The sequence below is a fragment of the Magnolia sinica genome, chromosome 4 (assembly GCF_029962835.1).
Source record: "Magnolia sinica isolate HGM2019 chromosome 4, MsV1, whole genome shotgun sequence".
NCBI lineage: Eukaryota > Viridiplantae > Streptophyta > Magnoliopsida > Magnoliales > Magnoliaceae > Magnolia > Magnolia sinica.
Window position 1 is genome coordinate 87,621,186 of NC_080576.1, and position 27,362 is coordinate 87,648,547.

At 40.0% G+C, this 27,362-nt stretch overlaps 1 protein-coding gene across 13 annotated transcripts in view; it reads right to left on the reverse strand.

The window, feature by feature from the left end:
• LOC131243333 (DNA mismatch repair protein MLH3) overlaps positions 1 to 27,362 on the reverse strand; it is a 136,446-nt gene that overhangs the window by 39,659 nt on the left and 69,425 nt on the right. For 11 of the 13 annotated variants that reach the window (XR_009170025.1, XR_009170026.1, XM_058242619.1 and 8 more), the window contains 7 exons: positions 12,010 to 12,067; positions 11,768 to 11,860; positions 11,524 to 11,689; positions 11,411 to 11,426; positions 11,077 to 11,300; positions 351 to 429; positions 134 to 217 (listed from right to left, as the gene is read on the reverse strand). Coding sequence is in view for 11 of the 13 variants with exons in the window: in XM_058242619.1 (XP_058098602.1) it covers positions 134 to 217; positions 351 to 429; positions 11,077 to 11,300; positions 11,411 to 11,426; positions 11,524 to 11,689; positions 11,768 to 11,860; positions 12,010 to 12,067 (720 nt within the window). In the remaining 2 variants the exon portion in view is untranslated. The remainder of the gene's footprint in view (positions 1 to 133; positions 218 to 350; positions 430 to 11,076; positions 11,301 to 11,410; positions 11,427 to 11,523; positions 11,690 to 11,767; positions 11,861 to 12,009; positions 12,068 to 27,362) is intronic. The other 2 variants (XM_058242620.1, XM_058242612.1) reach the window with 1 other exon arrangement.

The following is a 27,362-nucleotide window of genomic DNA, read 5'->3' on the forward strand; positions in this document are numbered from 1 at the left end:
AATAACGTAAAGAAATTCTTGTCTGAAGGATCTAAGAAGGTTAAGAATGAAATATCTAGCCCTGGAATTGCATTTGATTAATATGTGTCAAATTTGTATAAATAAACTCTTGAAAGATCAGAGCATCTGTGACCTTGAAACAGAGATGCAGGGTTTTCATCCTCCTTCCACATTTCACCTTTTGCCGGTACACCATTTTTACGATCATGGGGTTCTCCTGCATTAAAGGCAAAAAGAAAAAGGAAAAAATAAAAAATAAAAACTAGCTAGTAATTGTGCTTTAAAAAGGAATTTCTGCGAAAATAGAGAAGTATTCATCCTGCTGGGCTACACTTCCATGTATATTCAACCTTGCAAAAAGTGAGATGGAATTCGTCTCCAGAAGTGCCTAACAGCTTGCTCAATAAAGGACAGTATAGGCGGCCAATCCTGTAAAAGTTCAGAAGGCCTAATTATTGAGGAAGAAAACCCAAACATCTCCTGAATAGGTTACAAGTACTAAATTCACAGATACATATAAATATGCAAAAGCTGAATGCGAAGAGAGCAAAACAACACTTAAGGATCACATATTCCCCTTGGAACAAAGCTATAAGACAATCTCTCTTTTTGGTGAATCCTTTGCATGGAGACTGATTCTTCTTCACATGAAATGCAACTTCTACTCTATGGTTAGCAGATAAAAACAGAATATCTCCATTAGTAGTCCATTTGCTTCCAAGATTGCATCCTATTTTACGATCTTTGGAATTCCAACAGACCTTCCAAATGATAATTGGAAAGAACAGGGGTTGAAGCCCGAAATGTAATTCTTGGATTCTGACTTGTCAGATGAAAAATCGACTGGATTTGTTTTTTTGTTCAAAAAAAACATCGACTGTATTTGTTGCGATCCAAAAAAAAAAGGAGGACTTCTCTTTCTTTGTAGGCTCATTATTTTGAAACTTTGAAAGTTTAAATCACATCACCGTGAACCTTGGATGTCAAGAAGAAACATGTTCAGAGCTGCCAAAAAATCATCATTATCATCAAAGGCTTATCCCAACTAACCGGGGTTGGCTACATGAATTCTTTTTCTGCAATACATGAATCCTTTTCTGCAACGCCACTCTATCAAGGGCCATAATTTACGCCCTAGCATGAGTTTGGGATGTCATATTATGGCAAAAGTTTGACACCGGCTGCCAACTGACGCGTCCACCTTTATCTTGGCTTGGGACTGGCAATGAGAGCACAAAACTCCCATAGGTGCAATGTAATAGACTACTGCAGAGGTTGGTTACAATCAAGTGCTATCTAATAGTCTATCACAGAGATTGATTACAAGCAACAAGTTTCTTCGTAGCTACACCCAGATCCATAGCTCAACTGGCAGACTAAGCGGAGATGCCTTGTTTCAACACTTGAGGTCTTGGTATCGATCCCTAGTGGGGGTGGCTAACATGGAGTGTGTGTACTGACAAGCTAACCCAAAAAGAAAAAAAAAAAAGTTTCTTCATAGCCATCAAAAAATGAATATCAGAAAAATCGTACAGACTACTATTTCTTGATCCCCATCCTCGTTATGAGGGTATTTTGGTATTATGTGTGGATTGTTATTTAAACTAGTCCCCTGATCACTTGGAGGTTACTCTTTTAATTTGCAAAGCGAATCATATGCGGGATTTTATCACCTTCTTTGGTAAGGATTTTTCTTCTCTTGCATGTCATCACAATATCCAAGTATTAAAGAAGGGAAGAAAACCCTAGATCTAGTTTTCCTCAAACCTCTCTAATGATTATTTTACACAGTCAAAGAACAGAGACTCAACACTTAGGCTGGTATTCAATGCATATTGTGGACCACCTTTATTGTACTTTGAGTATCATTAGTTGTGGAGCTGGAGTCATCAGATGTGCATGGGACAGCATCATTCATTTGCAGACGTGTCGTCATCTTTCCTCTATTTCTAGGCATTAGGAGTGCTGTTCCAGAGTATTGTGTTTCAAGAGTTGTGTGGCATTGGCTTGGTGGTAGTGTGGTGCATGACTAGCTACACTTGGCAATATTGGGATTGATATCTCAGGTATCTTTTATATTTATGATGGTTGTTACTCATGATTGTGCTCCCACGAGGGAGACTACAAGTGCCTTGCCCTCCATGCTGATTTTCATATGGTCTTGAAGGCATCTCATCATCCAGAGTCTCACTTCAAATGTGCAATTGTTATCTACAATCTCTTGATTTTAATTACTTGAGTCTTTGTTCGAATTATCAATACTTTCTTCTGAAATCTTCCGCTGAGAGCTGCTTTGTTCAAGCTAACAGGATGAGGAGTTAAAAGGGTTCTCTTCGCCATCAAATATACAGTTTGCCAATGATTAGGATTTTCTGAAATGTGGGTTCACAGTTTGATAGTTCAAACTGTTGATATTGTGGGCGTCACCATGTATAAGGGGTTAGCTACAAATCACCCAGAATGGAAGATCATATTGAAAACAGTGAAAAAACAGAGAGAAGCTGAAAGATTTTCTGTATTTGAGACAACCCAAAGGGGTTGAATGTATAGAGATTACAGTCATCTATACAAGGAAAATAATAAAATCAGAATCCTCTACCTATGGAAACGAACTATACAAGGTATACTAGCTATACAAGGTGTACAAGGCATACAAGGCATGTGAACCTGTCTAACATCCCCCCTCAAACTAATGCCGGTCATCGACAAGTAATAGTTTGCCAACTAGAAATGAGTGACGTGCAGAAGTGAGGGACTTGGTGAGAATGTCGGCAATCTGATCATGGGATGCGACATATGGAAGAGAAATGAGCCCAGACTGAAATTTCTCGCGGATTAAGTGACAGTCAACTTCAATATGCTTCGTCTGTTCATGAACAACCAAGTTAGAGGCAATCTGAATGGCACTTAGATTATCGACATGGAGTGGAGTAAGATTCTGTAGATAAATGCCCAAGTCAGAAAAAAGTCCACGTAAGCAGACAAGCTCACTGCACGCAGCGGACATTGCCCGATACACTTCCAAGAGATGAGAAAAGTGCCGAGAAAAACACAGTAGCCAGTGGTAGTTCTTTGAGTGAGAGCGCAACCGGCCCAATCAGCATCCGAATAAGCATGAAGGTCCAAAGTCGTTGTGGAGGAGAACAGTGATCGATCTAGAGTTCCACGTAGGTACCGTAGGATGCGCAACACAGCAGTCATATGAAGAGTCCGAGGAGCAGAAACAAACTGACTGACGACTTGGACAGCGTAAGCAATATCAGGGCGAGTCATAGTTAAGTAAACCAGACTCCCAACTAAACGGCGGTATAAGTCGGGCTACGCAAGGAGATCACCATCGTCATGGTCATATTGAATGTTAAGTTCTAAGGGAGTCTGAACCGTCTTCTGATCCGTCAATGATGCCAAGGCGAGAAGATCCTTGGTATATTTACGCTGGCTGACCAGGATCCCACGTTTAGAACGTGAAATTTCAAGCCCAAGAAAGTATGTTAGATGGCTGAGGTCTTTCATCTTAAAGGATGATTGCAAAACTTCCTTTAAAGCCAAGATACCAGTAGCATCGCTACCAGTCAGAAGTAGGTCATCAACATAGATGAGAACAATGACAATTCCGCGAGTAGTGGTGCGCAAAAATAAGGATGGGTCATGACTACTTTGAGTAAAGCCAGCACTTGTAACAACATCGTGAAAGCGTTGGAACCATGCCCGAGGTGCCTGTTTGAGGCCATACAGGGCTTTCTTTAGGCGACATACCTTATTGTCAGGGATTAAAGAGCCAGGAGGAGGTTTCAAATATACTGTTTCTTGGAGGTCTCCATGAAGAAAAGTATTTTTCACATCCATCTGAGCAAGTGGCCAAGAGCGAACGGAAGATATTGCCAGAAGAGTACGAACAGTTTTCATCTTGGTCACGGGAGCGAATGTCTCATCATAATCAATTCTGTATTCCTTTTCATATCTCTGAGCGACAAGCCGAGCCTTGTATCGATCCAATGATCCATCAGACTTGAGCTTGACAAAATAAATCTATTTGTTACCAATTAGTTGTTGGTCAGTGGGTCGAGTGACAATGTCCCATGTATGATTATCATCCAATGCCGCAAGTTTTTTTGCCATAGCCTTCTTCCAACAATCATGAGTGGCTGCCTGAATGTATGAAGTAAGAATAGAGACAGTATCCAGAGTAGCATTCATGGTAGACATAGAGCATATCAAGCGATTAGGCTCTCGATGTACACGAGCAGAACAACGTATCGAGGTAGGTGCAGGATCTGCAACAGGTACAGTAGGTTCGGGTTGAGTAATAGGTGGTGGATCTGTACGTGGTCGACGCGAGTAAACCTGCAACGGACGAGGGAGAGTACTCGAGGCAAAATGAATATCAGGAAAGGTGGTTAGACCAGGAGATTTTGGGGCGTGCGGAGGAGGAAGAGATGAATGAAAGGCAATATGTTCAAGAAAAATAACATGTTGTGAAACCTGAATACGACGAAAAACCGGATCATAACATCGAAAACCCTTTTGAGTTTCTCCAAATCCCAAAGTACATACATTTGATCGATTTTGGAGATAGTTCGTTACGCTCACATGAAACCAGGTGAACATAACAGACAACCAAAAACACGAAATGTGGGATATGCAGGAGGTAAGCTGGTGAGAACTAAGTATGGAGATTTACTATTCAGAACGTTGGTTGGCATCCGGTTAATCAAGTAGACTGAATGTCACATTGCTTCCGCCCAGAAAGAACGAGGAACACTCATAGCTGTCATCAGGGTGTTGGCAGTTTCAACAATATGACGATTTTTTCGTTTAGCCACCCCATTCTTTTGTGGAGTATTAAAACAGGTGGTCTGATGAATAATCCCATGACCCTGAAGAAATGTACGAAAATCTGTTGAGAGATATTCCCCCCTTGAGTCAGAGCGGAGAGTTTGAACTGGAACCCAAAATTGAGTCTCCACCATAGAGTGAAATATCTTGAATTTTTCAAAAACCTATGACTTCGAGTGCAGAAAGCAAATCCAGGTGTAACGTGTGAAATCATCAATGAATATAATATACTATCGTAACCCAGAGAGATATAATTGGTGAAGGACCCTAGACATCTGTATGCACTAATTCAAACCAGCGTTCGAAATATCGGTATCACGCTATATATCGCACCCTTGGGATACAGATACGTATCGGTTATCGCACGGGATATATCGTTTGTATCGCATAATTTATCGCACTTTTTGGGAAACATGGGGAAACATTGGGAAAATGGTTGAATTTTTCAATGAAACTTCAGGGATTGTCAAAAAAGATCTTAATACACAGTTTTAAATCATAACATTGCAAAAAAAAATTTGCACACAATAGGTTTCTTTTGTATAAGATCCTAAGCCAAGCGTTGTCTGATTGAACTAAGGCAACTATATTAAAATAAAATGCATAATATTTATAAATGTATCAAGAGATGTATAAAAACACAATTATTATTAGGGCAAAAAATTTCTAATATCTAATTAGTGGACACTTATTAAAAGAAAACCATTAGACACAATTATTATTATGTGGGACACACCTCAATGTGTGTGTGATATATCTACACTGTCCATCCTTCTTGCCAATTCATTTTAGGACACGGGCCCAAAAATGAAGCAGTTCCAATTCTTAGGTGGACAACACCACAAGAAACAGTGGGCCTTAGGAAGTTTTTAATGGTAGGGCCACACCATAGGAAATAGTTCTTAATAACCATTTAAAACCTTTTATGGGCCATAAAAGTTTTAGATCAAGTTGATATTGCATTTTCTTTCCATCCAGATCTGTATGACCTTATTAATAGGTTGGATGTTCAATAAACATTATTGTGGACACTAGGAAGCTTTTAGTAGTGGAAGTTCAATGATCACTTTTTATAGTGGTGTGGTCTACTTGAAACTTTTATCACCTTCATTATTTGGATCATATCCTAAAATAATATGGAAGAACATATGGATGGCATGGATGTATAATATATCTATAGAGGTGGGCCCTACGGTTAGTTCACCCATATGGCTACGGTTATAATCCGTAGCCATAGGTCCACAGAAACGAAAAATCATTTTGAAAAGCAGGGGTATTTTCGTCCTCAAATGCTCTATCTGTATGTGATAGGTCTTAAGTTGGGAAGTTTTGGATCCTTCATAAAAGACGCGGGATAAAAGGTGGGTTCACAGTGGTAATTTGCTCCAGAATTGGAAGCGTATTGCTTACTGAGTAAACTTTATGGGGCCCACCGTCATTCATGCATTTTATCAACTCCGTCCATCCATTTTATCATATAATTTTAGAGCTTTAGACCAAAAATTAATCATATCCAAAGCTCAAGTGGACCACACCACCTGAAACAGTGTGAATTGAATTCTACCATTGAAAATTTCTTGGGGGCCCACATAAGTTTTAGATCAAGATGAAATTTGTGTTTTCCATTCATCCACGTCTGTTTGATCTTATGAACAGTTTGGATGACAAATAAACATCACTAGGTCCTTAAAAAGGTTTCAACGGTGGAAATCAATACCTCCACTATTTCCTTTGGTATGGTCTACTTGAGCTTTTGATATACTTAAATTTTGGGCTCAACCCCTAAAATGATGTGCAAAAACGGATGGACGGTGTGGATAAACCACGTGAATTCACAGTGGGCCCAGCAGAATTTACTCAGTACCATAGGAGCGAATTGCGTAACTCAGTACGCAATCTGATTTACTCGAATGAAGAAACCGACTCTTCTTCTCCGTTAAAGGCGCAACCCGCCTGCGATTTCAAATCCATTCAAAATCCCAAAAATTTAGCTATTCTTTCTTTCTTTTTTCAAAATCCCTACCCAAATCCCAAAAACCTCGACGAAAATTTGATTTCTTTCAAGGCGATTCTATCGAGAAGGAAAAAAAAAAAGGTTTTAAGCTTAACCGGCCGCCATTGTCGACGATTGGCCCACCTAATCTAGTCGAAGGCCACCCCTTCAGGCAGATTTGAGGTAAGAGATTTTTTCCTATTTATTATTTATTTTTATTTTTCGAATTTCTGGAATCGTAGGTGGTTATGAAGATATTCCGACGATATTGTGTACGCAATCAAGGGAAAAGTCATGATAAATGCCGATATATCATCGATATCGGCAATATCGCATGATATTTTATGATATTTGTGCGATATATCGCACGATACACAGGATTCCGTATTTTTTTGTATTTCTGAGGGAAATCTTAGGGGTTTTGTATCGCCGACCATTAATAACGATAATATCGGCCGATAGTATCGATATTATGAACACTGGTTCAAACATAGAAGATGATTTTGTAGTACTTGGAAAAGGAATACACTTACTTTTTGAAAGACAACAAGATGAACAAGAATAATCCAAATCTTTTTTATTAAGAGAAACGTTCCCTAACATGCCAGAAGAAAATAACTGAATTAACCGATCGGAATGTGGATGACCCAGGCGAAAGTGCCACAGTTTCCACAATTTATTTGCCGAACAAATATTTGATGAAGATGGAGAAAAGAAACAACGAGCCGGAGTGACAGATGGATCAAAGTCTAGCACGTACAGACGACCATGCCGCCTACCTATCTCAAGTACATTCCTCGTTGCTAGATCCTGCACAAAACAATAGTTGAGAAGAAATATGACTAAGCAGTTATTGGATGTGAGTTGACCAACTAAAATTAAATTGGAGAGGTTAGGGACATGAAACACATCACGAAGGGTGAACTGGTGATGGGCAGAAGGAGAGAAAGTCAATGATCCAACGGACTGAATGGGTAGTCTAGTGCCATCCGCAGTAGAAATAGCCAGATATCCGGTGTAGGGACAAATGTCACGAAGATGGGATACAACACTAGTCATATGATTGGAAGCACTCGAATCGAAGAACCATGTAGAAGATGGGGATACACCTGACATACTGGCCGCAGAAAGGGCCTGAACGATTTGCTGGAGCATCACAGGAGTCAAAGGTGATAAAAGACCTTCAACAGAAACAGCAGATGCCGTATCACTAACAGACGACTCGGAAGAAATAGTGGCAACAGTAGCAGAAAGAGCACGACCACGGCCATGGCCGAAAGAAGATGCATAGGCACGTGCACGGCAATCCTGAATATCATGACCAGTCCGTCGACAATAAGCGCACCATTCTTTGCATTGAGCGACGACATGACCTACCTTGTTGCAGCCGCGACAAGTCAAAGGAGTGGAACCACGGGTTGTAGTGGTGGATACAGCAAGCACTATATTAGATGATCCCGGAGTTGAGGAAGGAGAGAGAACTTTCAGTCGTTGTTCTTCAGCCAATAAATCATTAATAACCGAATTCAATGGAGTAGGGCTACGGTTCAAGAGAGCAGCCCAACAATGCTCAAATTCCGGACGCAGCTTCATAAGAAATTGTCGAACTTGCGCACTCTCGCGCATAGTTTGGAATATCTTAAAGTCATGAGGAAATGTTGGATCCATCATAGCCATCTCTGTCCAAATTGTCACAATTTTAGAGTAAAATGATTGAATACTGTCGTCATCCTGAGTAAGGTTAACGAGATCCTGTTCCAGGCGGTATAACTGGGCCGCATTACTCTGTTGATAAATTGTCTGGAGATGCTCCCACATTGCCTTAGCAGTGCGATGAGGTGTGAGGCCAACAACAATAGACCGATCGAGTGAATCGAGAATTCAGGTAATAATCCATCCATTGTTCATTTCCCAATCAGCTAATTTGTCGGCATCTGTGGAAGTGGAGATATTAACAGATCCATCAATTAGTCCCCACAAACCATGACTCTTGAGGAAGTTCTGAAAATGGATGGCCCATAGAAAATAGTTGGTACCATCAAAACTACAACGTGGGGCCTCTGTACGTGATGAGTCCTTGTCCATTGATCTGAAGTAATGTAAAGCACGCAAAGAGTCGCAGCAGAAGAAGGTTTTAGATGTACCTAACAGCAGGAGATACCCAAGGGATTGCAGTTTCTGGAACTAGCGTAATAGCAACAGCAACAGGGGTCGCCAGATCTGGAAAATCTAGATCTGGAACAACAACATGGGTTGTTGGATCTGGAACGAAGTTCGGCAACAACAGAGCAGAGAGCAGAGGGGCGTGCAATAGGGGTGGTCGGACGAGCAAGGGCGACGCTTTAGGGGTGGTCGGACGACGCTGTAGGGGTGGTCGGACGACCCTGTGTGGTTGGACGACGCAGTGATGGTCGGACAACGCAGTAGGAGTGGCCGGACGACGCAGGGGCGATCGGACGAGCATGGATGGTGGCCGGACGCAGCAGGGATGGGGGCCGGATGCAGGGATGGTCGGATCTGACAGGTGGTGCTGGTTTTGGATCAGTGAAGCTCTGATACCATGAAAACAGTGAAAAAACAGAGAGGAGCTGAAAGATTTTCTGTATTTGAGACAACCCAAAGGGCTTGAATATATAGAGATTACAGTCATTTATACAAGGAAAATAACAAAATCAGAATCCTCTACCTATGGAGACGAACTATACAAGGTATACTAGCTATACAATGTATACAAGGCATGTGAACTTGTCTAACACATATACCTCTGATATTTGGTCATTCTTCCATTTATTAACCATGTATTTATAGGACTTTCAATGTGTTGGGATCTTAAAATTAAGAGATTTCTGATGCCTCCTTAATCCTCATCCATGATGAGGCCCTCATGTCAATGGTTTCGAATTTCAAACCATTGGCCAGTGCAAGAAATCCTACTAGTCAGCAAACCACACATTTGCAGACGAGCAGGGGGATTCCTCATTGGATAGGAGGATTGTTGATGTTAGGTGGACGGCCAGTTGTTGAACTTTTGCCAAGCATCCATGAGATTCTCTATTTCGAATCTTTCTGGTGGAAAATGATTTGTAAAGCTTCCTTGTTTCAATTTTTCTGGCTGAGTAGGATTTATAATGCTGAGCCAAACAGCTGAAACAAGGGGATGCTGATGAAAACGATGATGATGAAGTTGAAGCTAACTCCAAATAGCTGAGAAGTAGACGACAACAATGACAATGACATGAGGCAATGATGACGATGCAATACTAAAACTTAAAGACAGTTATGACAACTAACTCGAAAGCAAATCTTTCTCTTGAACCAAACATAGAACATTATGTTCCAACTATCCTTATTGTTTTTATTATAAATATTATTCTCAACACTTGATCAAAGTTTTAAGTAAATTCATTAACCTTTTCAACCCAATCAAGTACTCTCTTTCCTCTCATCCAGACTTCTCGATGGACCAGATTTTTTGACACCGATACAAATCTGAGAGTCTCTTGTCGTCATTTTCAAGGAAAAGAAGGATTTGTGCCAGCTTAAGGCAATGAACTTTACTGAAGATATATTATATGTTCTTCATGATTAGTGTGCTCCTTTGCAGCTTCTGACATTCATGGAGATAGAAATTTTGTGATCGTTGAATTGGGCAATAAGGAAGTTTAAGGATTTTTATGGTTTGGATGCTTGCTGTAAGCCTTGCTTTCAGACCTTTTATTTCTGGCTTTCGCCATCATAATGAATACATGACCTCATTCATTAAAGTAATGAAGAAATAAGATCTAAAAAAAAAGCCTTTTGGAAAACCAAGAATGTTTTCTTCCATGACTGCCACAGACTGCAGATGAGAGAGGTCCTCTTCACCCAAAATAAATGATCTATAAGCCAGGTTCTATCAAGACCAGGCATCATCTTAAAAGGAAAATAAGATGAAAATTTAACTCATGGAAATTTTAATTTTCAGTGAGAACAAAAGCCTCAGTGCAACAATGCTACAGTAGAACCAAAAGTAGCTAGAATCCAGGAACAAATGCCATTGTACTGAACCAAAAATAAATATGATGTTTATATCCTAACCAGCACAAGTGTATTGTTAAGAACCAGTCACAATAGAATCATAGGTATCATGATTTTGGATATGTATAAACATGCTAGAAAGAAGAAAAAGATCATCTCACTGACATGAGCACAAGTTGTACACATGGACTAAGCTGAAAAAAAAAAAAATGAAAGAAAGAAAGTATCACCTTGAACTCTACTATTGTCTTCGATGGCTCAAAAGTCAGATCATAGCTAGATTGAGGGCAACAAAGGTTAAGCATATATGCTATATATGCTTGCATCTTGTGTCTCCTTCTGTTTTGCAATTCAGATTCACCCTTCCACAGAGCCAGAGAGCACTCGGAACTAGCAGCCATATTATTAATCATTTTATGAATTGGCCCCTTGCAAACAAAGCGTGAATTGATATCTGAAATTGTTAAGGTCATAAAACAATGCATAATGGATGGGAAAAAAGAAAAAAACCGTGAAGCTTGCTAACAGAAAGTACACTGGACCCAAGAAAATGTGAGTGGATACAGACATATTGGAAGGTCTGCAAGCAGAACGCAACTTTAAATTAGAACACAAGCTATTAAAAATTCAGTATTTAAATTATACAAATCATTTCTTTGGATGTGAATCATGCCTACCTTTGTGGAGAAAGTATCAGAATGACCAGATAAATACCCAGAGAGCTTCAATACTCCCTCAGAAAAATTTACTTCATGTAGAGAACTAGACACCTCATTCCCAAACCAGCTAGTCAATAGTGGCAAAGGCGACAAGGAAGGAATCGTGCAAAGCAACTCATTCTCACTGCATTCATGAAGTGTAACTTGTAAATAAATAGTAAAAAGGTTTAGTTTCCATCCTATAGCCAAACAAGAAACTTACTTCTCAACATCGATGACTTTGAAAGAAACTTGTGGGCAAACAAGTGCAGTTCGAAGTACACATTTCTTCACCAAATGCAATACCTTCTTGGGGCTTACAAAACACATGCATGAGCAAACCAAAAGGGCAATATATCAGCAGACTGTGAGCAGTGTAACTGCATTGTGTGCAGGAAATCAATTGAAAGCCTTCTTAACAATCAGAACATGATAAGGAAAAGAAAAGTTACAAAAATGAAAAACCTGGATTGCATGCATCTCCTTCTAACCGGTTGGTTGTAAAATAAATCACGAACAATGACTGCACAAAAGAAAATCGATCTCTTTCAAAGTGTACATAAAATTTGCACAGGCTAACTGAAAACGAGAAACATGTTTATAGGGCAATGCTGTCTTTAGTAAAACTTTGCCTACAGGCTACAGAATCATTGAGATTGATTGATATGCATAAAAACAGAAGATTCAGAGCAAGGAAGATTAACGAATTGATACTAGCTGGTATCTTTACATAAACCACATATCAGGAATCATCAGCTTTTTTCTGAATGGTAACTGAATTTCTATTAAAAGAAAATCCAAAAGCAAAACAAGACAAAACAAAGTGGATGACGAGGGATTATCCAACAAAGAGGAGCGATTCATGTCCCAGGAAGCGGCAAATGAGGACCAACTACAAATATGCAAAGCTTTCAAAAACCAAGAAATACCCCAATTCTGGGATCTATCAAAGAGCTGCCATGAAACAGTTCCACTCTTTGCATATTGCCCATAACCTGGCTATCAGACACACCCTCCATAAGACAGCCCTTCTTCCTCCAAATCCCCTTCCTAGCTAAGAGGAATCCTTTTACAGTCACAGGCATCACCCATTGAATCACAGAGTTGGGAAACCGCCACCAAATACTGGCTTCAAATTTGTGGTGACTGAAAAGGATGTCAACAGATTATTACAGAGATACCTTCACATTGATTATTTGATTTACACCTCAACATAGAAACATTCTACTTCTGTAAGTTCGCTGGCTCTATAAGTTCATTAGCTTTCATTTTTCAACCTATCTAAACTGGCCAACCTGCTTCCAGCTGGTTTGGTCTTTAACCCAGAGAGAGAGAGAGAGAGAGAGAGAGAGAGAGAGAGAGAGAGAGAGAGAGAGAGAGAGAGAGAGAGAGAGAGAGAGAGAGAGATTTCTGTATCAATCAGAGCACCCTATGTTGAGCAACCAAGCTTTCCTGATAAATTAGAGCACTCACAGAGAAGCAACCCCTCTTGAGCCTAGAGTTAAGGGCACTCCCACCAAGAAGGCATGCCCACTGTAGTGGGCGTGGAGGTTTGACTCATGACTTGGCCATTTCTGCTTGTGCATAGTAGAAGAGTGAAGAGACATCTAGAGTAGGACAGAGTCTTAAGTGTAGAGAATTCTAGAGCTGGGTAGGATGTTGTCGAATTGTAAGGTTCTAATGTTCTATAGTGAGTTTTGTAGCTAGGAGAAGCGTGGAAGAGTGTGGAAGTTTTCTAAAATGTTCTTGACCATTGGATGAATGCAACATGGCCCAACCCAATCCATTGATGTAAAGAGTCTAGAAACTTTTTTTTTTTTTTTCTTTTTTGAACATTGACAATATCATTCAGAAAAGGCCACAGCCAAAAATACATATAAACAACATATTTACAATGACTACCATGAATCTGGAAGTGGCCCAGGAGATTCAAAGCCAAAGCCCATTCCATAACCTGACATTTAGCCCTACTGAACACGTCTATGGCTTGCCCTTTTCAGTTTCTGAAACATCGATCATTTCTCTCTCGCTATTGACTCCATAACCCCACCAGCATACTCAACCTTCAGATTGATTTTTGTTTTTTTTTGAACACTGCTCAACCTCCAGATTGTTGACCCCCTTTTCCCACTTCCCCTACCATGCAATGATAAAAGAAAGGAATCTATTGAACATGGAAGCACCCACAACACTCCAAAAATTCAAAATAAGTCATTTCATACTTCTCTCGCAAAAGAGCAGTGGATGAAGAGATGATCCACAGATTCTTCATTTTGGAAACAAAGAAGACAAACATTTGGAAGAAAGAAATTCCCTTTGCCAAGGTTGTCCACAGTTAGCACCTTGTTTCTCCTCACTAGCCAAGCAAAAGCTGCCACCTTTAACAGAGCACCATATCCCCATATGAACTTAGTCGGACATACCCTTTCGCCTTCAACACCACCGCTTAGCATATGATAGAAAGAGTTCACATAGAAAATGCCCGATTTATCTTTTCACCATCTAAGCGAGTCTATGCTTGCTATTAGCGGAGACTACTTGGCTAGCATCTCAAGAACACGAACAAAATCTTCAAACTCTTCATCGTCAAGATTCCTTCTACATGGGGGAGCCCACACTACATCCACTCCCCTCATGGAAAAGCAAGAAGCCACTTTTAAACCTTCCTCGCTATCCCCATTAAACTTGGGAACATGTTGCTCAATTTGATATCTCCCACCCATTTGTCCTCCCAAAATTTAAGGCCGCGCTTGGCGCATGGGAGTGCATGGATTTAGATGGGAGAGGATTTCCTTGTCCCGGATTTTAAAAAACGCCTTGTTTGGATGGATGTCATGCACTAGGTTTGAAGTGACTTATTGGAAACTGCGCCCGGGCGAGGGATTCTCGCAATCTTGCATCGGTCTTAACAATGGCGTCGGGTCACTTCCACAGAATCCAGCAATGGATTTGGGGAAGACTACCAAATCCCATCCTGCACCCGCCCTAGTATTTCTGAGCAAATCCTACCGATTTTAACTCCGAATCCCTTGAGCAGACCTGTTGCTAAGGCTGATAGGAGTCTACGATTGAAGACTTCTTCAGTCCTTGGATGCCCACCAGGTTCCAATTCCACACCATATATGGGAAAGAGAAGCATGCGGTTATTCTCATAGAAGCTCGTTTTATTCTACCTGGAGAAGTGCAGGTATGGTTTTCTTTATCTGTTTCTTCTTCGTTTCCTATTCTCGACCGGAGGGATATCCGGGATCTGTCCATTTCAGTGAGCTCATGTGTCGAAATCCCACGTGGATGTGCATGGAGATGAAGCATCGTTTTAACCATCTGACTGCATCTGATACGTGATCCTTCAAATCTATCTTTCATCTATGAATGTGGGAATGAAATTGCCCTGTCTACAGTGATTGGTTGGTTCGATTTCCAATTCGACTTCTGCTGTTTAGGGATTCGATATTTTAAATCCCTCATGACATTTTGCAGGGTCCATGAACCCTCTTGGTATATTTTCATCTCTTCCGAGATCTCTGCACGAAACTGACCATTTCAGTTGGTCTGGCCGGTCCGAATACCTTTTCCGATTTCTCCTAATTTTTGGAAGAGATAACATTTCTGTTAGATTATTGTAGATCTCAGCATAAAACTGACCACCATAGGATAAAAACATTGTGTTAACATTTGTCTTTCAATGCAAGTTATAACAGTTCTTCAGTCTGTGGTTAAACTTGATCTGTGTGAAATTTCAATTGTGCCTAACTGATTTCCATGCAAAACCTCTGTTTTCCGAAAGTGATTTCCTACCTGCTTAATATAGATTTACTTGGGCGAGGAGCACAACAAGGGCTGTCTAGAGGAGTGTCTCATAATCTGTCGATCCTGTTTCCGGATAAGCAGGTACATTCCATCATCATATCTTCTATCTTTTGTATGACCTTTAACTTTTCATGTATTATAAGCAAGGTGTCCCGTATCGGTATCGGTTGGCGTAACGGTACCCTCCGAAACCGATACGGATACGGGGGCGTAACGGCGATACGGAGGCGTAACGCCCCGCCACGGCGCAAATTTTTTTTTTTGCCAAAAAAATATGAAAAAATATTGAATAAATCCGAAATATTCTAAGCATTCCAAATATGCATTCATTTATAAATTGGAACATGTTTATGGTGGTGTAACGGTCCACTATTTGGTGAGAAGTTGTATCGAACTTGTCTGATTAATTTTTAACCAGGTAACTTGAATTTGACTACAAAATTCATATATTTAATTTTTTTTTAAATATGTAATTTATATACTTAACAACTTGATATTATTTCTCCCTATAGTTCTTTAAAAAAAAATGAAATTAAATTTAGGTAGATGGCGTTACCAATTTGGGGCTGACTTGGAGGACCAATCTATTCTCCAAATCAGCCTCAAATTCATGTTATTTATTGTCATTATCCCACTTATAAATTGGTGGACATTTATTGGATAGTGAATCATAAAAAATAAAATAAAATCAAAAGGCCCTATTTTAAAAAATAAAAACTCACAAATTAATAATTAAAACTATTTAAGTAATTTGATTTTGGCATTGTGAGTTAGCAATTGCAGAGTCCATAATTTAATTGTCAAATTTTAAGTTAATATATGTCTCGTGTACAATTATTTAAGGCTTGAATTAGGAGGGACTCGGATGTAAAGTGCAACACGTGTCAAAGTTTTTTGGGCCCCACCCGTGATGAATGTGTTATATCCATAACGTCCATTCATTTTGCCAAATAATTTTAGGGCATGAGCCCAAAAATGAGGCACATCCAAAGCTCAGTGGACTGCACCATAAAAAACAACAATAATTAAATGTTCACCGTTAAAAATTTATTGAGGGCTAGAAAAGTTTTAGATCAAGCTGACATGTGTGTTTTCCCTTCATCCACGTCAATGTGACCACTTAATAAGTTAGATTGAAAATAAACGTTACAGTGGACTTTAAGAAAATTTTAATAGTGAGCATTCTATAACCATTTTTTCCTATGGTGTGGTCCACCTAAGATTTGAATATTACTAATTTTTTGAATCCTAACATAAAATGACGTGGCAAAATGGATGGACGATATGGATAGAAAATATACATCATAGTGGGCCCCACTTGGGTCTGATCACATTGGATGGAAAATAAACGCATAATGGCCGATAAATTATTTAACGTGAAAATCATTATCTTTGTTGCTATTTTTGGTGTGGTCCTGGATGATATCTGGATATAAGTCATTTTTGGGCGGTGCTCTAAAATGATCTGCTGAAATGAGAGACGGTGTAGATGTAATAAATACATCACGTGGAGCCCATATAACTTTGATCTCCTTTTAACCGTCGGTACAATTGAGAGCTCCAGGAGCGTCAGTGCTCGTCGTCGAGTGACACGTACCTTACGAATCGATATTAAAAAAAAACAAGGGAGAGAGGGCTAACCTGAAAAGAAAAAGAGGGAAAGAAGAAAAGGATGAAAAAGAGTGGAAAGGGGGAGGAAGAGATTCGAGAGAGAGCGAGAGAGTTGAGAGAGAGAGAGAGCGATTCGAAGAAATAGATAGAAGAGGAAGTGAGAGCAGCAAGAGTCGGGGCTGCAGCGTTGTCTGCCAGAAGAAGAAGAAAAGAAGAAGAAGAAGAAGAGAAAAGAAGAGAAAAGAAAGGAAATGAAGGTGGGCCCGACAAGGAAGATTGCAAAACCTCTGTTTTCCGAAAGTGATTTCCTACCTGCTTAATATAGATTTACTTGGGCGAGATGCACACCAAGGGCAGTCTAGAGGAGTGTCTCATAATCTGTCGATCCTGTTTCCGGATAAGCAGGTACATTCCATCATCATATCTTCTATCTTATGTATGGCCTTTAACTTTCCATTTTTGTATTATAAGAGAAAGAATAATGTGCACTTCTCAAGAGAGAAGTGTAGAAATGTGATTTATGGCAAAAGAACTCCTTCATACACAGTTGAAGTGGGTCACTGGGAAGTACAGAGAACACCAGATGTCTATTTGATAGCGGATGTACCTGTTGTATTCCTCATAAAACAAATAGAATGAAGGTCTATCCATATATCAGCCTGTTACACAACATTACGCTGTATCTCTGTTTGGGAAGAATATTTCATGGGTAAATGGACTGTTCCAACCCAACAACTTCTTTCAAATAAGCTTAGTATCAGGGAATGCATGGTTTGAGAACCATTTGCAATGATCCAGATGTATATTTCTAATTTCATAGTTTGTTCCATCGACTTTGCATATCTATATTATAGGTCAAAAATAAATTCTTACATTGTGTCAACCTAGTGCAGATTGGTGATCATGGAATGATTTACATGAGGTAGCTATATGTAAAGTTGGGTCTATGAGTTATTTTTTTTTTAAATACTGATTTCCTTGTCAACCTTGTGGCTGGCTAAATGAACATATATTCATATATTAAGAACTAAGTGGTTTTTTTGTTCCTAAAGATCGATAACTGTTTGACCTTGAGATGCATAAACCCTATAGTGTATGGTAACAGAGAGCCATACCCCACTTGAGTGACTCAACAGGAAAAGGTTATGATAGATCATCTTCTGGTTGGAACTCACATGCCAAAGATGACTGTGTCGCATGGGCCCACACTTGCATGCCCAATATTTTTGGAAAACTTGAATGCCACATGTATGAGGTCCATCTACTTCATTTGGTTGTTGTCATTACGAGATTATTTCCTTTTATTAACTTTCAGATGACGAAAATACAGGAAACAAAGTGTATGGATTTACATGAAAAAAGCGCTCGCCCTACACGAAACAAACCATGTAGTTTTTATATGAAAATAGGGTTGTGTGGCTGATTGCGTGCATGTAAGCAAACAGACAACTTCCTCTCAAGCTTCTCTCAATCTATACATTCTATTTTGTAGTTGTATCACAATACTTCCTATAGTCTAGTCCTATAATTTTAGGAACACGTGAGAGCTGATATTTAACAACATTTCTTCCCAAAGTGTAGGTCTTTGTTAGGAGATGGATAACTTGAGTGAGGAAGGGCTGAGCCGTTACATTGTTATTCTTGTAATAGGCATAGCTGCAGTTGGGGAATACTGTCGGCTTTACATGTTTCAACAACCAACACGTTTGGGAGATGATGAGCGGGCGAGGTTCATCAATTCTATTGTTCGTAGCCCTGATAGGGATTGTATTACCTAGCTGAGGATGAGTTGAGCAGTATTTTTTCAGTTGTGTAATGAGGTACGTGAGAAGATTTTTTTACGCGATAGCCGTCACGTTAGCTTAGAAGAGCAGCTAGTACTTTTCCTACACACGGTAGGACATAGCGTGTGTAATCGGGTAATAGGACACCGATTCATACGTTCAGGTGAAACTGTCAGCCGTCACTTCCACCGAGTTCTAGATGCAATTATTTCTCTTTACCCTACATCTGTTAAACAGGCGGGGCCACAAATCCCTATTGAGATTCAATCAAACCCATTTTGGTCGACATATTTTCAGGTACTAGTTTTTTTCAAGGGTTCTATGTACATATGCCTAATCAGTTTAGTTACTTCACATTAACCTACAAATCAGTTTGGACAATCTGCATCTAGGATTGCGTTGGGGCAATCGACGGGGCCCACATTCCTGCCCACGTATAAACTACCAACCACGTGAGCTTCCGCAATAGAAAAAGTTTCTTAACGCAGAATATGCTTGCTATGTGTGGATTTGATATGAAAATTTTATATATCTTAGCCAGATGGGAAGGTTCTGCTTCCGACACAAGGGTGCTCCATAACGCTCTCACACGAACTGATGATCCTCTAATTGTCCTAAATGGTAACATTTTGATGCGAATAGCAGTGGTGCACCCTTTAGAGTGTACCAGAGGAGGAGGCGTCGCCGACAGAGTACCAGAACGGAGGAGTTGATGTGGATGGACGTTGGGTCCATCATACCCATTTTCTGATGCACTACGAGTGCAGGAGCGGCATGACCACACCATGACCATAGATCCATGGGTCAGATTTGACGCCCTACCACACAGGTGTTTTACTTTTAGGCGTTTCTGTTCTTTTTTCTTATTTTAGGGGCTTTATTGCACTTTTTTTTATTTTTCGTCTTTTTTCTTATTTTTCTTGTTTTCACGAGCTTTAGTGCACTTTTACTTTTTTCCATAGCTTATATATACGTTGTGAGAAACCCTATTTTCATTATTATTGAATGAATATAAATTCGTCTCTTTTCTTCCTATTTATTCAAGAGATTAGAGTTTTGGGATTGGCCCTTGAGTGTTGAGGATTCTACCTCGATTTCAGGTTTTATTCTTTCTAGATCTTCGAGGTGCAGGAAAAGGTAAGAATCATCCTCTTTTTCTCTTGACGACAAAAGGACTTATACTTTCTTCATCTCGACCCCTTCATTCTTCACCCCTTTCGTTCCTCTCTGGATATCCCCTTTCTAATTTGAACGGAAAAGAGGGATGGTTAGTCAGTAGAATCAGATTCAAACTTGATTGTGGACTGACTTATGCTAGATCTGGGATATCCTCATATCCCTAGGTCATCCCTTTTTACTGTTTACGCGATTTTATGCTAAGGGGCATGATCCTGACGGAATGACCTCATCTTTGTTTTGAAATTTACCTAATCCCCTTGACTGGAAACGGTTAGTTAATTGGTATATTTATTTGAACATTCTTTAACCTAATTATACATGCATATAGGATTAGGTCATCACATGTCCCTGCATCACATTTACATTTACTTTATGGACAATACTTTTTTGTAGATTTTATTGGTAAACTAGGCTCTTGAATATATCACTACGAAAAAATGTAGGAAAATATTATATCGTGGATGCCGGATACGCATATTCACCAAGTTTTATGGCTTCATACCGTGGCGTCTGATACCACTTGTAAGAATATCGAACTGGGAGAGCTCTTGCAAACATGAAAGAGTTATTTAACTATAGACATGCACAACTGCACAATGCAATTGAGCGTTGTTTTGGAGTAATGAAAAGTTGATTCCCAATCTTGAAGACGACTGTGTAGTATCCTTTCGAGACATAAGTGAAAATTGTAGTTGCTTATGCTGTGCTCCATAACTTCATACGAGCAGAATGTGATTCAGACCAAGAACTAGTGATGCCGGTATACCTTTGGGGGATGTAGAAAGTAATCCAACGCCATATGAGGTTTCAGCAACGACGAGAGGCACTGGTTGGTTCAAGTTACTTAGCGCGAGAAAGATGCGTGGATGAGAGTATGCAACGAGATCGCCGAACGAATGTGGATAGACTCCCTCAACAATAGTAGGAACAGATCGTCTTATTTTACTTTACTCTTACTTGAATGTACTTTATAACAAATCAATATGCTTTTCATCGTGAAATTTCCAATGTTAGAATGTTAACAATATGAGCCCCATTACAAGTAGATAATGTGTGATATTTGCAATTGTCTGTATGTAAGTGACAATTATATTACCTACATTCGTAACTGTATGTCCTACTCATAGGTCAAACCTTGGAAATGTGGACGAGTCCAGAAGCGACACCTACACAATCGCCCAACAAAACTCCAATTCTCCCAACACGATTTTCACCTCGTGCAAAGGCTGCCAGATCCCTTATTGAGCCATCAATACGAGCACCTAAAGTAAAATGGACTAGAGTAATGGATCAAGTAATCTTGAACATGTTGCTAGAGTAGATTGCGCTCAGACGCAAAACAGATAATGGATTCAAGAGAGAAGTGTACCAAGCTATAGCAGACGAGCTGTCGAAAGAAACTCATGTGTTCGTGAATTGGTCGAATGTGCAAAATTGCATGAAGTATCACAAGAAATGCTACAATGATGTGAAGGATATGCTCGCCGCTAGTGGCTTTAGATGGGACAATGAGCGAATGGTTGTAACGACTCTGGATGAAGTTTTAGAAGAATATTTAAGAGTAACAATATCTCACAATGCTCTTCTTTGAATGTCTTTACATAAAACGTAATTTCATTAGTATATCATTACTGTATTAAAGTGATCGTTCGCTAATCAGGTACTCACACTGTTTTTTGTAGTCTCATCCACGAGCTGAAAGACTTTGGGGCAAAAGAATTGAGAGGATGGATAATTTAGCCGTAATTGTCAGTGATGATCAGGCTACTAGATGTTATGTACAAGGTAGTAGGAATATGGTTGCGTCATAAATGGTCAAATGCAGATGAGGAAATGGGAGATAGTGTGGATCTATCGGCCGACAATTTAGGGGACTCGACAAGGAAAGCTCGATTTTCTTTTGACAGTTAGTCTAGGGAAAATCAATCAGACTGCAGTACATCAAAATGTACATATGATTTTGAGAACAGTTGTGGCGGGAGTACTACAAAGAAGCGGATGTGCCTTGGTCGTCCTTGTGACGTACTTGGCATGTCTCTTAAGAATATTGCAAAGGCCATGTGTGATTTTGGACTTGGCAAGGAAGTCAACCGTACTAGTAAAGTATTGGATATCCTTGAAGAGGTGCAGGGGTTGACCAACTCTGAGTTCATCGGCGTTGGTCAGCTCCTCTCCAAGGAAGAGCAGCTTGCATCCTTCTTTGTTAGTCTTCGAGAGGAACGCCTCATGGAATGGCTGAAGAAAATTCTCCACAGTTCTCAGAAAAATGTAGGTGGTGATTTTCCATGACGGCTCATGTTTGATGTCTGTGTGAAACTTTCTAGACAGTTAAGCTAGTCTACAGTGTAGACTTGGCAGGTACCTTTTTAGGAGACGGTTGGAACTTCAAACTTTGCTTTTAGCACTTTTATGTTTTGTTTGCATATTATGGTCATGTTATATCTTTAAAACCTCTGGCGTGTGTCTATTGACTTTACTTCTTGATTTTATTTGCTTCCTTTATATCAACTTTAGGTACTAGTCAAATCTTTTATGCAGTCATTGTTTTATATCTTCTTTTCATGGATTGGTGTCAACAAGTAGATAATTGCTGCGTGACGGGACTAACTTATTTGTCTAATTCAAAGGGGGTATCTTGTAGCACTAGGAGTGTGGGGTTACTATTTAGTTCATTTATATGGCTTATCAATGTAATTTATTACATGTATTCAAGCATATTACTGTAGATCTCGAAGTAAGTCCAGTTGTATTTGGTGAATTTAATCCATGCTGGCGCTAAATTGTTGTCAAGAAGATATGTTTTGATTTGATGCAACCTCATTGTTTGCATGTACAAGTAAGTTTAGTTTGATCCCAATTTATGACTTCCTATGATGAAAGAATAGAAGCTCGTTCATAATATTTTCATCATGTAATTGTAACGCAAATGGGTAAGGAAAAGAGATATTACGTCGTAGCGGTTAGCCACCGTCTGGGCATATATTTCTCTTGGGAGGAGGCAATGTTGCAGGTTGAAGGATATAACAGTTGTGAGCATCGCTCTTTCAAATCATTGAAAGATGCGAGTGATTGGTGGAATTATAAACAGAGCATTCGACAGTGGAGCTTGTGGGCCAAGGGACTCACATGGAAAACACTCATGCGTGTGGAACACCATCTTATAATGAGGTAGTCAATGCAACATCATCAACCTCGGTAGTCCAATGTACTATCCCGAGCATGGTTTCTACAGGTACATTGATGGAGGGGAGCCCATTGACAATACGGGATACAGTCACCGCGTTGGTTGTTGGGATAATTGTTATATTTGTGGCTTTGTATATTGTTATTAAGCTCTAGTTCGAGTCATTAAACTATACTTCAACTTATGACTGACGTGTTGGCGAACCGAACATGTCATTTAAATAGTTCTGTCTATTAATTATTTCTTGGATCTGTATTCTACATGCACATTTCTTTCTTTGTGATTTAGCCACCCCTTGGAAGACCGCCAGGTATCATCTACAGTTTAATAATGATAGGAATGTTAAATCTCTAGCAGTTCACCCAACTCAAGGAAACTGCGCCGTGAGTTGGAAGAAACATGTCTAATACTTGATTTTTCTTTTACATCTTCCGGTTAACCCTATGTTTTCTCCTTCATTACATTTTTCAAGAATGTAACGACTGGGATTCAGATAATTGGAGTTGTGATTAGGTGAGTTAGAAGGAACCACCAGCATCAATGATTAATATGCTCATGTATAAGAACAATTCATTTCTAATTTCATACATCTCCATTCTAATAGGACATATTTACTTTAGCATGCATATGAGAAGAGACTGTCAATCCCACTTGACAGTGAGAGAGTGGATGATGGGTTTTGATAACATTTCATGGTATCTCAATGACTTTCATATGTACATTTACAAATATGAAACTACAAGTGTATTAGTAAATTTTCATTTTCATATACTCTATCTCTGTCTTTGCACAGGTCTTTCATGCCAATTGTTTTTATGTTATGTTAGTAGGACCCAGCTAAGCTCACTCTACATGTAAGATCATAAGTCTCCTTGTATGGCATTGTAGCCGCAGAACATATATCAACAAGAGGTAAATTGCGCTTGTTAATTCACTCATCCACCAATGTCTTGCACACAGGATGTTTGGACCTATTGCTGAACTGCTTGTAGTCCATAGCACAATATCTACAATACCGAATCCGAAAAGGTATGTGCTTTACTTAGTAATACTTAATCAAATGTAGCGATTTTTTGGACACCCAACATTTTTACTGATTCATAATCCTTTTCTAATAGGGTGACAAACAATTGGACCTTACAATGTACGTGACGGTTGCATTGAAATTACTTCACCACTCATTACTTCTCTACCGATTGGAATGAAGATTGCACTTGGGAGATTACGTGATAATTCTCACCACTCTGAGAGTGCCTTCTACAATACATGTTATTACCAGCCCTGAGGCATTTCTTTGGAGTAAGCAAGAGATACCCTTCAATTGTAACCAGGTCTCTCAACAGACCATTTAATAAGCATTATATTTTCTTTCTCATGTAATATTTTGTAATTTTCCTAGCTTCCTTGAGGTACCACGCATGAGTAAGTGATATGTATAATACAGTATGGGAGGTAGACAGATAGGTGGGGCCAAACATTTAGTCCGGGTTTGAGGGTGTTGATGACAACAACCGCTGCAATGGTGTGTTGATGTGTTAGACTATATTCTGGCACAACATGATTTGGTGAGTTTTACGTCGACGATGTCCAACAGGGCTATACACGTAGCATTTCAGGTATAGAAACCCAATGATGTGAGAAAATGCCGAGTAACAAGTGAAATAGATGTAAAGGTCAAGTGGACCACTGGTTGAAGATTTCCGTGTGGAGCATATACACATAACGCAAGGGCTCACAACGCCATACAAATCCACATAACACCACGTCTAGAGCCGAGGCAACAAACATTACGGTGGATTTTGGAAATCTATCACTGTGGGGACCAGGAGTGAATGGTAAGCAAACACGTCTGGATTATAATCCTTATATAAGCCAAGCTCAGACCTCCATCCAAACACGGACAGATTCAAATGTCTTACTAGGGATTGTCTTCTTCCATGCAATCCAAACAGGCATCCAACAACGCCATGCTTATTGCAATTCCATGACAATACCTGACATACTACAATCATGTCCTTATTTGAATCCCATCCCATGTAATCCCCTCTAATACCATGCGCCAAACGCCCCCTAATATTTTCCCCATCCCCCAAATTAAAACCTCTCCCTTCCCATACCTGATGCCCTAAAGGCGTCAACGACTTCCACAAACAAGAAGCTAGATATAGCGAGGAAGATTTGGTCCACCACTCCATTTCATCCACCCCATATTTCCTACCCAACATCACCCTCCACCTAACTATGATTCTACCCCAAACCTCCACACCCATTTCCCCCGATGAAACCTTCTTAAGGCCATATACTTCATTTTTTAGCTCAAGCCCTAAAAGTATCTGGTAAAATGGATGAACGGAGTGGATAAAATAAATAAATCATAGTGGCCCCACAAAGTTTACTCAGTAATTGGTGTACCACGCCAGTTAGATCGGTGGTGTGTGGTACACCAATTACTGAGTAAACTTTGTGCGGCTACTGTGATTTATTTATTTTACCCACTTTGTTCATCCATTTTACCAGATACTTTTAGGGCTTGAGCTAAAAAATGAAGTACATCCAAAGCTTAAGTGGGCCTTAGGAAGGTATCATCAGTGGAAATCATTATTCCCAATGTTTTCTTTGGTGTGGTCCACGCGAACTTTGTTTATGCTTTAATGTTGGTTTCAACCCTAAAATGAGCTGTAAAACAGATGGACGGTGTGGGTCCACTGGAACTTGAATACCCACCATTAAATTTGTAAGGTCCACCGTAATGTTATTTGACATCCAACCTGATGATTAGGTCATACAAACCTAGATGAAGGCAAAAAAACAAATATCATCTTGATCTAAAACATTTTTGGCCCCTGAGAAGTTTTTAACGATGGGTGTTCAATCAACACTGTTTCCTGTGATGTGGTCCACTTGAGATTTCGATCTACCTCATTTTTGGGATCATATCATAAAATGATCTGGGAAAATTGATGGACAATGTGGATGAAACAAATACATCATGGTGAGGCCGACAGAGCAATGACCAGTAGTCACCAATTGTTACTGGCAACGTCACTAGCCAAACCGCGTCCCTTTCATAGAAGCGATTAGGTGAGACCCTGGACTCTCTCAAGACGGTACAACCCTTAACGTCACTAACCCTTAACGTATTTCATGTATCTATGCTGAAGAAATACGTTCCCGATCCTTTCCACATTATCAGATGGGAGCAGGTACAGTTGAGCGAGGACGCTACTTATGTACTACGACCGACGCGTATCCTAGATAGGAAGGAGCAGGTGTTGCGCAGCAAAGTTATTCCACTTGTGAAAGTGCTGTGGACGCATCACACGGAAGAAGAGCCTACTTGGGAGACAGAAGCCGAGGCTCGAAACAACTACCCTCAGATTCTCGAGGAGTACGAAAAGGTACTAATTTCGAGGAGGAAATTTTTCTTTAAGGGGGGTAGATTGTAACGTCTCGGGAAAATCCGTACAAGGACCCGAATACTACCTCAGGCAGAAATCACCCGGGACCAAATCCTTTAGAAATTAGGCTAGTATTAACAAGTGCTAAACTAGAGTACTTGTGAAATTAGCACTAATCACTTTAAATATGATCTGCAAGACCCAAACTGTGCAGTATCATTGATGCTACATCACCCTAAAATCTAGAATCCATCCCTAAACCCGGTTGCTCTCGGGAGCACACCGAAACTCCGTATTGGACCTGGACCGCACGTCGAAAGTCCAATAACCGCAAAACTATACATTTATGACCGCATTAATAGACTTGACAACCCCTTCGGAAATCAAGTCTTAATTGTGTCTAAAAATGCACAACTTGAGCCCGGAACAAAGTATGTGAGAAACGTGAACATCCTTAGAAATAAAATCCGAATTTAAGTAATCTGAGTCGTGTCGCTTGCGCGTCAAATACAAGGATTCAGACCGTCAGAATCTGACCCAAATACACCCTTGGATCAGGGAAAATGTCCCATACATGGCCATGTACTTGTGGCCCTGATCGAGTGGCCGTGACCGTTGAACTGAAACTGGTTCGCCACGGCTGATCTGCAAACCCGGTCGGAACGAAAACTCAGCCTGACCTAGATCCAATGTCAGGGAGCTTAAGTCCGACCGCACGTGGAAAACGGGCCACCAGAAGTGCTCCGTTGGGCTGAAACAGACGGCCTTTGGATATAACATAAGTATACTTTGGCCCTGAGGCCATTCCCATCAGTCCTGGGCCTATATAAGGACCTTAAACACTCTCTCTCA